Source organism: Hirundo rustica, chromosome Z (genome assembly GCF_015227805.2).
Source record: "Hirundo rustica isolate bHirRus1 chromosome Z, bHirRus1.pri.v3, whole genome shotgun sequence".
Classification (NCBI taxonomy): Eukaryota; Metazoa; Chordata; class Aves; order Passeriformes; family Hirundinidae; genus Hirundo; species Hirundo rustica.
In genome coordinates this window covers 12,217,857-12,232,326 of record NC_053488.1, presented here as the reverse complement: position 1 = coordinate 12,232,326, position 14,470 = coordinate 12,217,857, and the positions used below count along the sequence as shown (strand labels likewise).

Sequence of the window (14,470 nt, the reverse complement as noted above, 5' to 3'; positions counted from 1 at the left end):
GACCATCTGAGGCATTAACAGCCCTTAGCATCGCCAGAAGCAGGAACTGGATGATTTTGGAGAGGTGATCTGACAGCGTTAGGAATGGTCTTTAATAGCCGCTTCAAGATAATTTTTAAACCACCTTTAATCTGATCTTGTCTTTTCGGTCGGTCAGTACAACACAGAAGGTGAAAGATAAGATTTTTCCCAGAGAAGTGTGTGCATTTACGTCTGTACGTGTGCACCCAGGAGCTATGCGTTTTCCTTCCCCGCGCCCGCACCTCTCCCCGTTCGGCGGGCGCACCCCGAGCCCGCATCCTCGGCCCTGAGGGGCTCCCCCGTCACGGCCCGGCTGCCGCTCGCAGCCAATGGTAGCTCAGGATACAAACGCGCCGGCGTGTGTCCGGAGCGCGGATTGGTGGTCCCGGCCGGCGCGGGCGCGGCGGGGCGGGGGGCGGGGCCGGCGCCGTGAGGGACGGGCCGCCATGCTGCGGGAGCTGCGGCGGCGCTGGGGCTCCTATAAGTACCGCTTCGTGCCCTGGCTCGCCCTCAACCTCCGCCGCCAGCGCAGGTGAGGCGCGGGGAAAGGGCTGGGGCGCCGCAGGAGCTCACTCGGGTTTGTCGCTCAGAAGTGCTTCAGCGCTGGTCGCCCCTTGGCTGGCATGAAATCTTAGATACCTTAAAATAGTGTTTAACGTTGAACATAGATAATTTCTTGTTGGTAAAATGTGTATGCCCTATTTTAATTGTAAAGATAGTGTTTGAGTTTAAATTATTAGGACATGATTATAAGTAACAAAATAACTAACTAAATTAAAACCTTCCTTGCCTGTGTAATGTTTGTCTCGCCTCATTTAAAGTGTAATGAACTATTTGTATTTTTTAAAATAAACATGTTTTATATTCCATGCCTTTTTCACTGAGAGCTCAGTAGGGCTTAACCTACTTGTGGTGAATGCTGAGAGGTGATGATTTATAGTAGAACAGGTACTGGTTTTAACTAAGCAGTCCTTTTTAGTGTTAAGAACAGTGGCTTCAGTTCAAACAAGCATGAAAAAAGCTTGGGATTTGCAAAAACAACAGTGTATCGAAGTTACTGGTGCTGCAAAATGGCCCTTCTCTATTTAGAAAAATGACTAATACATGTTTCAAATTTTAAAATATTTTATTTTCTTTACAGGACCCTTCGATATGTTCCTGAAAGCTCTCAAGACAAAATTATTGCTGATGAAGACGTCTTTGAAACTCTACTGAAAACATTTAAAGCTCTGTTCATAAATGACTTCAGCAGACAAGCAGATATTCTGGCCTTACTTCCAGAAGTCAAGTGTCAATATCTGGAATTACTTACTGTGGAGCAGAAGCGGTCAAAAGTAAATTCCTGTAACCATCAGGGTCAGCACGTGTTTACTCCTGAGGAAGTTTTGTTTAACACACTTGGGTTCAGTGTTAGCAGGGACCAGAGTTCCCTGGTGTCTGCTGGAACTGGAGTCTTTGTTACCAAAGGCTTTGTACCGAAGGGGACGGTTGTGTCTATGTATCCTGGTAATAGAATGTTCTTATTTTTGATTAGGTTAAATGGGACTTTTAACCATCTGGTCATGAAATGCCAAATATCTACACTGATTTTTATTTTATGGATTTTCTTTCTGTCATTCTTTAGCAAAATCACCAGTTAGGCTGCATGAGAATATTTGTAAATTATTTAGGGTTACTTTGGAAATACAAAATACAATATTGGGAAGGATGATTTTGTTTATGAAAATTTTTAGTTCTTAAAGCCTTATTTTCTAGCAGCTGCAAAACTTCTTCCAGATTCTTTAAATGTAAATGCATGGGAGAAATTTAAAGTAGGTGAACAGTACAGTTTAATTCCTTAGGGTTTCCATTTTGGTTCAGGATCTGAAAAATGAGGTTTTGAATCTCCACACAGGTCAGTAGACAATTGCATGAGCTTCTTCAAAGTACAGAAGTACAAAATGGGGAATGAAAATAAAAGCTTCATTTAGCAGAACTTTATTCCTTCAAGTATGTTTGGAATAATCAATACTTCTCTATTCCTCATTTCTCGGAACTGTATTTTCATACATTTCTTAAAAGGGTTTGTAATTCTGTTGGTATGACCAAGCTAGCAACTCTTTGGTTGCTTTGGGTTTGTTTCAGCAAGATCATCCCCTGTGGTCTCTGGCTTGTGCCAGCAGTGCTGGATCGGGAGCAGCCCAGGCACTCACTGGGCAGTGGAGTGCAGTTTTTTTTTTGGAGTGCCTGGTGTTGCCGCTGATTAGTCGTGAACTGACTAATTGTCGAGTGACAGGGAGACAGCTTGCCATTTTCGCCCCTCACTTCAAATTTCAGGCACATACGAGGTGTGAGTGTAGGCTCGTTCAGGGTCTCCTGTACCAGCGCTTCCAGCAAAACGAGACAGTGGGCTGTTGAGATGCCTTCTCAGGGTGATGAAGGAGCCTGCCGGGCTGGGGAGGGGACCCTGCGTACTGGGGCCGCAGCCTGCCTCTGGCCTTTGGCTCCTTGTGAGACAGCCGTGCAGGGTTTCTGCAGAGAGGGGCTGAAGATGTAGAGGGTGTGAGTGGTGCAGCACAACGATTTCATGAAAAATGGCAAGCCAGTCAGCTGTTGCTTTTCTGTGCTTGGAAGTCGTGGCAGGTTTAATCCTCTCCTCAGATTTGGGAAACAGTCTGCTAAAATAATTAGTTCTTGGTTTGTCATTTTTCATCTCCTGGACCAAACAAAATCCCTGGGGTAGTGGAGGGAGGTGTTTCAGATTCTTTGCTGAATCTGTGTATGTTTTTTGAAGTCCTAACACAGTAGTAACAAAACAGGTTAGTATCTTAAGCTGTGTTTTCCTGAAAAAATATCACCTGATATTTTCATCTCTGGAGCACGCTAGTTGGCTGTGAGGCTTTATCTACTTCTCGCAAAGATATTTGGTCCAGTCATTCTATGTTTTCCTTTGAGGCTTCTTTGAAATATATCAGCTCATTAGTTGAGAGGGGATTTTTTACATCTCAGAAAGCTGTATCTGAAAGCTTGTAGGCTTACAAATGTCAGTATCACTAAGTGAGAGGGGGCTCCTCTCCTCTGTCTCTCCTTTGAGTTTCTGTGTGGAGGGGACTGAAAGCCCATTGTAACAGTTAACTTACTTTCTTCTGAATAATATCTGTCTTGCAACAGGTACAGTATACAGAAAGCATGAGCCCATCTTTTTCCAGTCCCTTGGCAATCCCTTTATTTTTAGGTGCATTGATGGTGTCCTTATTGATGGGAACGATAAAGGACTCTCAAGATCAGTGTTCAGGTAAGCAAAAGAAATAGAGGGTTGTCACTGGGGTATTCCTAGTCTCAGTTCCCTGTTTCTTACTTTGAATTGTGCATGATTGCCATCCACCTGTGTGTTGCTCATAATGCAAGCAGCACAAGAGGAGAGGTGCTGGATGTGATCCGTTATGTACTAGTGTCTTCATCTGTAGCACCAGTGAGATGCATTGTGATGTAGAGACCTTCCTGTACAGAAAATAGTTCTACTAGAGCAGGATGCAGTGTAAAAGTATTGAAATGTTTCTGAGCTGCTTACTTCAGTCTCAAACCTGCTTACTTCAGTTAATTAAATCTGACTCCTTGCAGGGCTCCTTGCAGGGCTACTTAAAACTGACCTGGTATGACTAAGAGCATCACCTTGAACTGTGACAGACTTAGTGCTGTGACCACTCCCTAGAGGAGCCCTGTGACCGGCCTCCCTCTCAGTGAAGAGTCTTTTCATAATGTCCAGTCTGGACTTACCCTGACACAGCTAACTGGTTGATCTACCTTAAAATATAATTTGTTGCAATTAGTGTTTAAATATGATGTGGAAAGAACTAGGAGAATAATATAAAATAATATGTAGTTTGAATATTAATACCAGATTCTCATTTCTGGAATGAGTTTAAAGCTGATGTTGTAATGAATTTTTGCAGTTTTAGATATGAGTGAAAGCTGTTGACGGTTCCGTAATGGTAATGTTAGATGTTGATTTGTGGAAAAGTGTGTGGTAGTTTTGTGCAGGTTCTTCCACCAGAGTCCGAAGGATGCCAGAGTAGTGGGAGGTGTTGGTCTGTGCACATGCCCTCCACCCCAGGTGGGCTGGGCAGCTGTAACTTTCTGCCCTGACTGTGGCCATTCCTGCAGGAAGTGAGATAACCTGTTAGGCGAAGAAGCCGTGATCCACGCTAACACTGTCGGGCATTTCAGGTCTTGCAGCAGAAGAGATCAGCTTGGCCCTTTTCAAATGAGTGATGAGAGCTGGCTCACAGCTACCCCACAAAACCCACTGGCAGTGGGACAGTATGTCAACAACTGCTCGCATGGTAAGTTGCCAGGTAAATTTTCCACCTATGAGTTTGCCTTCATGGATATAAATTATTTTGAAGATCACACAGAGAATAGGAAATTGATCTTGTGGGGGATGGGGGCACTGTTTAAAGCAAGCACTTAGAAAGTAAAAGGTTTCTGAAGCTTTTTGTCACAGCTGAGTGTTCGAATCCTTCCATGCAGCAACACTTCAAATATACTTTTCTCACTGACGCACCAGTTTCCCCCTGGTGAGTAGAACGAAAAGCACACACCCCAAAAGTGAGATGGTGGGAAAGGATATCTGGCAAAGTACCACCAGACTGAGATAGTAGAGAGTTGCAGATCAAGTTCCCCAGTGTGGTTCCGGGAGGCTTCATGAGAAAACTACACACAGTGACATACAGTAAGATTCTGTCACTGCTCACTTTGAACTGTAAGATCTTTTTTAGATTTCCTTATATTTATGCACGAAATCTAGGAAACTTGTTGTAATCTCAGGTGTTGGATCTGAAGAAGGTAACTACTTACTCTGTGTCGGTGTTGATCTTAAGTGATTCATGGGAACATTGTACTGTACAGAAAGTTTAATTGATAGCATACTCAGCTGCTAAGTGGCTTTCAGAGCTTGCATTACACTAAAGATTCCTTTGCCTTCAAGTAGCATTCAGAAAGGTTGCTGGAGGGGGAAACCAAGGATTGGCACAGTGGTACAGGGCTGTCCCATAAAACTGTTTCTTCCAGGTTGTGTCTCTGTAAGTGGTGATCTTCTCCCTGCCTGTATGTCTAACAGGTTTTGCCACCAGGCAAAAATATTTTTCATTTTTTTTTTTTTTTAATTGTAAAAGCAAACCTTGTGTGTTTGGAACATTTAGGAGTGCTGTAAGCTACCCTGGCACTTAACAAGTTGTGCCTCTTCACAGTCATGTTGGTAACTGGGCAGAGCTCCTATAGCTGATTGCGTACCTCTTGTGTAATTCAAAAGAGGCCTTCAGAGGAGTGCAGTACCCCTCAACAGAAGAATGGTTTTCAGGCTTGACAAAACTTCTGGTTCTGTAGCAGTACCTTTGATGGTTTTGCACATCTGTAAGCCCTGTCTAATAACATGCGTGTTTGTTTGTGTTTTGTTCCTAGAAAAAGCAGCAAACGTGTGTTATCAAGAGTTTGATGTGCCAAGACATTTTCCAGTAGAACTGAAACAGTATCTCCCAAACATCGTCTACAGCCATGACGTAGAAAGGTTGGCAGCAAATGAAAGAGCTTATAGATTTGTATGATACAAAGCGTTCTGCTTGTGTAAAGAAACGAGACATGGTTGGAAAATAACAAACTGTACGAAACTGACTTACACGAAAGTGTGGGAGAGTTACCTCTCTAAATAGACCAATATTAATTACAAGACCCTTCATTCCTTTTCCACATTTTCACTAATGAAATCAGCAGAGCTCTGAAGACACAGTTTTACAAGCGGCTGTTGCTTATGCAACAATTATAGTGCAATTCTTCTGAATCCCATAAAACACTAGTTGTACTTTGTATTACACTACTGAGGCTTTTCAGTACGTGTCTCAAATTTGTTTCAGCCTTGACCAAAGCCCTTCTGAGATAATTCAGGTTTCGGCTTATTACTCCCTTTTTGCCATGTCTTCTGATTATGTGACAAATAAGCAGGTGACTTTACAAGAAGAAACTTAAAATTGTATTGAGACAAATTAAATACTGTAAAATATAAAGGCATGGACTTACAGTACAGTTAGTAAAATTACAGCATCCTGATTATGACTTGAAAGTCCACATTTTTTCAGAAATTAGCACACATGGAAATCTTCTCAGATAGTCCTCTTCATTTCAAGGATGTATAAGAATTTTAGAGTAGAACATCTGAACTTTTAATGTAATTCTGGAGTTAAATTTAATTACTCTGAAATCTCATTGGAGAAAGTTAGGATGCATATTGGAAAAATGGCTCTTCTGATTAAATTTAAGGATAAAGATGCACTTGGAATCTGCAGATAATTAAATAAATGCTAATAAAATAAGCAGTAGGACTAAATTCTCAGGAAGCCTGGATGCTGTACTTGAAGTGTGAAAGCACACAAACTATGGGACTGCTTCAGGAGGGAGGAATTTTGCTCTTGCTTGGAATGTGTCCAAGAAAATGGAGTGTTCTGGTTGTCATTTCTCCCAGTGTACAGCCATCCAGAAGATCCCATCTGCTTGTAGGTGCTTGTTTTGATACTGATGTATACAATGCTGACAACACAGATTATCTGGTTTCTAGATCTTTTTGTGTCGTATAAAAGCGTTCTTAGTACTTATTTACCTTGTTTCACAAGTTGCAAAATGGCCTCACGTGAAATTTTTAATTGCGGAGACTTGGGTTGATGCTGTTTTCCACTCCTGGTTCATCAGTGTCCAAAGCACGTGCTCTCCTTCCTAGAACACGTACTTCTGCTTTAGGGCATCGTCCTTTACTAAAAGGAAGTTTAGAGGGGTGGGTTTCATTTCTCCTTGAGAAACTGCCTGCCAGCCCCTGATTTCAGCTGACTGAGGGAGCCTGGAGGAAAGGAGACTCAGAGGTGACCTTATCACTCTACAGCTTCCTGAAAGTGGCTGTAGTCACCTGGGGGTTGGTCTCTTTCTCCAGGCAGCAGCCGACAGAACAAGAGGACACAGCCTTAAGCTGTGCCAAGGGAAATAGAGGTTGGGTATTAGGAAAAAGTTTTTTATGGACAGGGTGATAGATCCAGACAGGGAATGGTCTGTCCAGGGAGGTGGAGTCACCATCCCTGGCTGAGTTAAAGACTGGATGTGGCACTCGGTGCCATGATTTAGTTGAGGTGTTAGGGCTGGGTTGGACTTGATGATCTTGAGGACCTCTTCCAGGCCAGTGATTCTGTGATAACTGGCCCATCACTGCAGATGGCAGCAGGTCTCTGGTGCAGTTAGGAGCTGTCGTCCTGGGTGGTGCTGGGCCTTAGGAGAGAGGCTTGTGCCAGCTGGCACCTGCGGACAGGCGTGTCCACAGGAGTGGCTTCTGCTGCATGAACCTCGCTGTAGCTTCTGCTCCTGTCTGAGTAAGCGTGTCTCTTGCAGTCTTGACTAATTCTTGTCATCTCTGAATGATTCTGTAGAGCAATTGAGTGGAAACATTTTTGCATACCCAAATAGGCTGTGGGTTTTTTGGTAATTATATTGGTTTTGCTTATATTTGCTGTCTGTATTCCAGTGTTGTTTTTCCATGTTCCCTGCCCTGCGTTACACATATTACTCAAAACTTATCTGGATGATGCTGCTGGTTTAGCTTCTTGAAGAATTGAAAACAATTCAAAGGAAAATATAACTGTTCACTTTCACATGTTTTGCTTCTTCTCTTACAGCCACTTGAGATGTGTAGTCCTTGTCACTCTCAGAGACATCAAGCAAGGAGAGGAACTTTTTTCGAATTACTACACTGTTGTCAGTTGAATGAATAGATTCAAAACTGAAGAAGTCTGTGTCAATAAAATATGTATGGTGCCTGTACTACAAGCTTCATCATAATTTTTGTGTAAGAGAGAGCTGTAGTTTACTATCCAGAAAGCAAAGCTATAGGCTTGAATTTCTCTGAAAATAGTCTGCATTTGATGCACAGGTGAAGATTTCACCATTTCCATCATTAAGTTTTCAGCTCTCTGCTGCTGTTGATATTTCTGCATATTGGTGTTCAGGTGTCCATAGGGCAGAACATAAAATTAAAACCTAAGTTCTGGACATGTCATCTAATCTACCAGATTGCACAGTTGTCTATATCTGGGACTGTTGTAGTATTTTTCCATTTAATTTCTTGACTTTTCTCTTGAACTGTATAATAATATATAATGCTAATCCTCATAGGTCACTTAGTTACTAGGTCTTTTTTGGTTTTCTTGAAGCTGACCCCTTTGGTTCTTGGTTTTAGAAAACACAGCAGTGCAGGCAGTTGTTGTAATCTTGTATAAAGCTGTAATGGTTTTAATTTCAAAACCGGGCAGAAACACCAATTGATGTAGTGGTTTTACGTTCGCCAAATTCTGGTTGCTAAGTTTAGTGGTCTTAGTGCTCACTCTTTTTCTGTGTGGGGGAGACTAGGAGAAAAGCAAAGTAGGCTCAAGCTTAAAAATGAACAAATAGTTTTATTAAGGTACACTAAAAGAATGAAAAAAGAAAGTTGGGAAAATCCTAAAATTAAACAGAATTAAACTCTAATAACACTCTTCCGTCCCCTAACTGTTAACTTTCTTGTAAAACAACATAGAGAGACAAAACTTGTAATTTTCAGTCAGTTTCACCATTTGAAAAGTCTTTCATTAATTCTTAGGAGAGGAGTCTCTCTTAGAGTCGTGGATCCCACTGACAACCTAGAACAGTTCTCTTGTGGGTTTTTTAGCTGTCACAGAAACAACCACCCGGAGAAACCTGCTCGTGGGTCATGGGCCTTAGACTTTTGCATACTGGGGTGTCACCTTTTAAAGATGAGTAACTCCAAAGGCAAAGTATTCTTCATCTCAAGGTACAGAGATATCTTCTCACTTCTTGATTGGTGCAGAGGGCTTCTCGTCTTTATCTCTGTTCAAGCATCTTCTAGGATTAATATCACGTAGTCCATCACAAACACCTTTGCTCAAATCTACACACAGATCTAAACAATCATCTCCCCAAATGATTATCTTTCCATGATTTAAAGGGATAATCTACATATAAAGATCATGTCCATGGCTCAATAAGGATGGAGTGACAAACTCCTCAACCCTCTGTTCCAATAGTCTTTTCACTCTCGCTCCACTGGCTTCATGCTGTGTCCTCTCTATGTTCACTCTGTGTCTTTACTTTTCTCTCTCAGGGAAGGGTTAGGCTTTGGAAGCTTCATGTTTCCAGGAAAGGGTTAAATCTGCCCAGAGTCTTTTTCCCTGCAGGTCATGGTGTTAAAGATTTTCAAAGCTGTGCTGGTGAGGGGAGGAAGAACTCATGCAGAAACATTAGAGATCAGAGCAACCAGGCAGTCCAGAATCAAAAAACCAGGCAGGATCACAGATACCTTTTTTGCCCACCCTCAGTTTAAATCGGGGCGGGCCCCGGCCCAGCCGGGCCCGTAGCTGGTACCAGGGCCTGGCCGGCAGCGCCTGCCCGGCCCCGTGCTGCAGCAGCTGGGCCCGGAGGCACGGCCCGGCCAGGGCCGCTCCTCTGGGCCCGCCTCAGCCCGGCCCGGCCCTGGCCAGGGCAGCGGGGCCCGGCCGACCCCCGGCTGCTGTACGATGTTACCTCTCTCTGGCCAAAGAAAAAAAGAGGCTGACCTGCAGGAAATCAAGGGGTTTTATGTGCGTCCTCCCAAAGTCACAACTGACATTTTTAGTGGTCAAACTAGATGCTAATAGTCTAACTAACCTTCTGATAGGTCCCTGACCTTTCTAAAGCAATTCCTAGGTCCTGACTTGAAAATATGTTCTACATTTCTGCATAATTAAAAAAAAACCCAACTGTACCAGCCCATGACAGAAGCCCATTTTGGAGCCATGCTGATGGGCCCCTCAGCTGTGCCTGTCCCGGCTTAGGAGGAAACATGTGTATGCCTCAAGCCTCATCCAGTCCTGATTCCAGCGATTCACTGAGAGTTTCTTCATCTTTGCATCTGGCAACTTTCATTGCTTTTATTCTGCAAGAAGACTTCATTAATTGTTAATGCTGGTATAAACAGGGCCTGCTATTCCCGCGTTAATTTTTGCTGCTGTCTGCAAACTGCTTTCGGAAAGATGAAACCAGTATTTACTGCAAAAGTCCAAGCAAGCCTCCTGGTGAGTTTGTGGTTGGCCTAAGCTCATGAAAGTGGAGGAGCTGGGAAATACTGTGCTGTTATGAGCTGGTTAGTGGTTGGGGCAGCCAGTGCCCTGTTTAGCTGCTGAGGCACCATCTCCTTTTCAGAACACAAAGCTTTGTGGTGTCTGCATTAGGCGGTCTGAACCTTGCCCTGTCACATTGCTTTGGAAGTCCTTCACTCCTAGAGGAGGCTGACTATTTCAGCTGGAGTTAACCAGCAGAGCTCCAGGATAGTGTGGCATTGTGGCTCAACATTGGTTGTGCAAGTCTCATGGTGATGAGGGCACCTTCTAGTGACATCCTTTGTGTCTTCACTGTTTGGTAAGGGATCAGAGCAGTGATCACCAACCTGCTGAAGAGGGTGGTCATCCTCCCTGATTGAGGGGTCCTTCTCTCCTGAGCTGACTCTTCTCCTCAGCTCTCTGTGAGGCTACTGGGACCTCTTGATCTGAGGAGGAAGTTGGATGTCAAGGGCACTTGCAGTATTCCTGGTGTAGGGGCTGTGTTTCCCCAGGCAGCTCCCACGGCACTCTGGAAGGAGGAGAGCAGGAAAGGTGTGTGTCTGCGTTTGTGCTGCTGCTTATTTCTCTTGCTCTTAAAGCTCCTGTTCATTCCTGGCCGCTACTCGTCAGCCCATGCCATGAGCTGGTCTGACTTGCTAAGCACAGTACCACCACCCCAGGCCTCTCTGCTGTATTGTTCTTTTCCATCGCAGTGAGCTGAAGCAGCTCACAGAAAACAGCTCATGGAAGGGTCAGAGTGAGCCAGAGCACAGGAATCCCCCAGGTGATGCCAGAGTTGCTGCTTTACTCCCTGGGTCTCACAAAGCTGTACTTTCAGACAATACTGTTTTGCACATGAAGGTGATGCCGTACTTGCTCGACATCTCACTGCCTGCCAGGCTGCTCTGCTCCCCACCGTGTGCTCCTCCCCATGCTGGTTCTGGAGCTCACCTGGCAACACAGAAAACCGTGCCAGGAGCTGCAGCGGGAGGGAGCGGCGGTGTTCTGCCACCTTAGAGCACTGTGCACGTCAGGCCTGTTGGCACAGCGGGTGTGTGCCAGCTGTGGCCAAGGAGCAGGTGGGATAAGGGGCCATGCTGCAGGGCAGGAGTGGGCCCGTGGCTTGGCAACGGTGAAGGGAGCCGAGAAGCACATTTCTGCTGGGGCATCCCAGCCTCCTCCCTGTCAGAGGAACAAGACCTACGGGGAGCTTAAAATCACTTTGCCCTGCAGAGAGGGAAGAGAAATCCAAGAACTAGCAGAGGAAGTGTTTTATCAAACTGATAGCCAGGGTTTATGCTTGTAGCATTTGCTGCCTTGCCAGTTGTCAACAAACCAAGTCAGTCGGTGAAGGAGCAGCAGTGACTGTTTGGGTAGGTTTGGGGGTGAGGGTTAGATCATGCTGTTCATGGCATTCCCGAGCTCAGCAGCACCTGAGCCGCAGCCCCAAGCCCTGTGTGGACCCAGAATCCTGCAGCAGTGAGTCAGCCACTTTTCTGGGAACAGTGTGACAGATTTAATTGGCTCTATGGAGCTTGAGCAGTCCAGAGCGCAATGAACAGGAACATGGCACAGCAGGAAGACCAGGAAGAGCTCCTTTGACCTTCTGGAGGGAGCCAAGAGAAGCAGAACAGACTCTGTATCTGGTGACGAAGAACCATGAAAAGATCCTTTCAGCCCCAGTCTTATTAGCATAAACTAATATTAGCATAAGCTTCAGTTGTGCTGCTGCACCACAGAGCTCATCCCCCTGCAGCTGCTGGAGTCACTGGCCCAGGCTTGGCAGAGGCCTCCAGCCAGACACACCTGCTGCTGACAGATGTGTCTCTCCAGGTCACAGACTGCCCAAAGTGTCTGATGCCTCTCAGGCTGGGCCAACAAACAGTTCTTTTCTAGAAGGTGTGCTGTGGTTGAAGAGATACGTCACCAGGTGGGGGAGAGGAAGACATGAACAAGTTATGTAGTATTTGAGTGAATAAGAGATTGACCAGTTACACTCTCAAGATGCTACACTCTCAAGACTCTCAGGAGTCTCAAACCTCCATGGTAGTGAAGAAACTAATGGACTTAAATTCCTGCAAGGTAATTAGCCAAGGGTCTGTTGAAGATGAAGGCTGGAAGCAGGTCACTGCACATACCAGGAGGAAGGTTGCTCCTCCTGAAGACAATTGGGACTAGCACCTGCTACAACAGGTATGAAGCCTTGGAACAAGTCCAGACAACAGATGAGGTGGGTGAAGATTCTCCTGGAATAGTGGGGCCTTGTGAAACAACACGACCTGTACTCCACACCACAACCACGTCCTTTAAGAGAGGGGTAGTTTTAATAGGAGGCTCTCCTCTAAGGAGAGCAGAAGGCCCAGTATGCAATCGGACACAATGCACAGGGAGGTCTGCTGGCTCCCAGGGGCTCGGATAAGGGATGTTACTGGAAAACTCCCCAATTCAGTAATTTGATTACTACAGTATTGGTTGTTCAGACTGGCAGAGCCAAAAACCCAAAAGTCTAAGGGCCATCAAAAGAGCCTTCAGGTCCTTGGGACAGTTGGGAGTTTGAAGGATCAGGAGTACAGGTAGTGATTTCCTTGATGCTTCCAGTAACAAGGAATAATCTGATAGGATCATGGACCAAGGGAGTCTCAGTGCCCTGAGCTGGAGGACCATGACTGTGAGAATAATCAGCTCCAAGCTGCCCTTGAGCTTGTGTCCCACCTGCTGCTCCAACTGGATCCCTACAAATCTATGGGGTCTGACAGGATTCATCAGAGGATCCTAAAAGAGGTACGTGATGTGGCAACTTTCAATGATTTTTGAGCAATCTTGGGAATCTGGAGAGCTGGCCCCAGATTCCAGCTGACTGGAATCTGGCATGTGTTCCTGATTTTCAAGAAGGGCAAGAAAGAGGAACCCAGAAAACACAGGCCTGTCAGTCTCACTTCAGTGCCCAGTAAAATCATGGAAAAGATTATTCTGGTATGTATTGAAAAATAGTTGGATGTCAATTCAGTCACTGGTCACAGCCAGCATGGCTTAATGAAAGTCCTGCTTGTTGAACCTGATTTCCTTTTATGACAAAATAGCACACAGAGTTGATCAAAGAAAGCCAAAATTTTTTGTATTTCAGTAAGGCTTTCATTGCTATCTCTCACTGTATCCTTCTGGACAGAATGTCCAGCTGAATACTGGACAAACACATTATGGGATGGGTGAGAACTGACTGGCTCATGTGTTGGGCACAAAGGGTTAGAGTGAATGGGGTGACATCAGACTGGGGACCTGTCATTAGGGGGGTTCCACAGAGCTCCATCCTCAGCCCTTTGACACCTGCATACATGAGTTGGACTCAGGATGAAAAAGAATAATAAGTAAGTTTGCTGATTACATTAAATTTGGAGGAACTATTGACTCCCTTGAGGGCAGAGAGATCTTAAGAAATTAGAGATGGGCAATCACCAACCATGTGAAGTTCATCGAGGGCTGGTGCCAGATTCTGCACCTGGGCTGGGGCAGCCCTGCATGTACAGACAGCCTGGGGAATGAGAGGCTGGAGAGCAGTGCCATGGAAGGGGCCCTGGGGTCCTGGTCCGTGGCAAGTTGAAGACGAGCCAGCGGTGCCCTGGCAGCCAGGAGGGCCAAGCGTGTCCTGGGGGCAGCAGGGACAGCCTGGGCAGCCGGGCAAGGGAGGGGATTGTCCCCTCTGCTCTGCACTGGGGCGGCCTCACTTCCAGGGCTGGGGGCAGATCTGGGTGCCACAGTGTAAGACATTAAACTGCCAGAGAACATCCAGAAGAGGGCCATGAGGATGTTGAAGGAATTGGAGAAGCTGAGGTCACTTGGTCTGTTCAGCCTGGGAGAGGGGAGGCCTCATTGCAGTTAAAACTTCCTTGTAGGAAGTGGAGGGGCAGGCACTGATCTCTGCTCTGTGATGACCAGTGACAGGAATCAAGGGAATGGTCTGGAGTTCTGTCAGGGGAGGTTTAGGCTGGGTATTAGGAAAATGTTCTTCACCCAGAGGGTGGCTGGGCACTGGGACAGCCCCCCAGGGCAGGGGTCACAGCACCAAGCTGACAGAGTTGGGCAAGTGTTCAAACAAGGCTCTCAGGCACAGGGTGTGATTCCTGTACTGTGTGCAGGGCCAGAGCTGGACTTTGATGATCCTGATGGGTCCCTTCCAAATCAGCTTATTCTGTGATTCTGTGACTTGACTGTTTGTTGCCTAAGCACTGTAAGGACTTAAAATTATCTTTTTAGTGGCAGAAACTGTTTCCTATATAACTGAAGTGTAAGTTAAGTAACTGAACTGAGAGTTG

At 45.5% G+C, this 14,470-nt stretch overlaps 1 protein-coding gene across 2 annotated transcripts; it reads left to right on the top strand.

Annotated features, from left to right (window-relative positions):
- The first annotated feature begins 439 nt into the window (after positions 1-439).
- Positions 440-7,842, top strand: SETD9 (SET domain containing 9). 2 transcript variants are annotated; one of them, XM_040091087.1, is made up of 6 exons: positions 440-553; positions 1,163-1,377; positions 3,172-3,295; positions 4,228-4,343; positions 5,461-5,566; positions 7,707-7,842. In XM_040091087.1, exons 1-6 carry the CDS (start codon positions 468-470, stop codon positions 7,792-7,794), a joined length of 735 nt encoding a protein of 244 aa, XP_039947021.1. In that variant the 5' UTR covers positions 440-467; the 3' UTR covers positions 7,795-7,842. The 2 variants fall into 2 exon arrangements, with proteins under 2 accessions (XP_039947021.1, XP_039947020.1); XM_040091086.1 differs by having other exon boundaries at positions 1,163-1,527.
- The last annotated feature ends 6,628 nt before the right edge of the window (positions 7,843-14,470 follow it).

Bases quoted from the DNA above. Each gene is read 5' to 3' on its own strand.
- SETD9 (XM_040091086.1), top strand. From the start codon at position 468: ATGCTGCGGGAGCTGCGGCGGCGCTGGGGCTCCTATAAGTACCGCTTC. The intron at 554-1,162 runs GTGAGGCGCGGG...TTTTCTTTACAG, and splicing joins AACCTCCGCCGCCAGCGCAG to GACCCTTCGATATGTTCCTG. The intron at 1,528-3,171 runs GTAATAGAATGT...GTCTTGCAACAG, and splicing joins GGTTGTGTCTATGTATCCTG to GTACAGTATACAGAAAGCAT.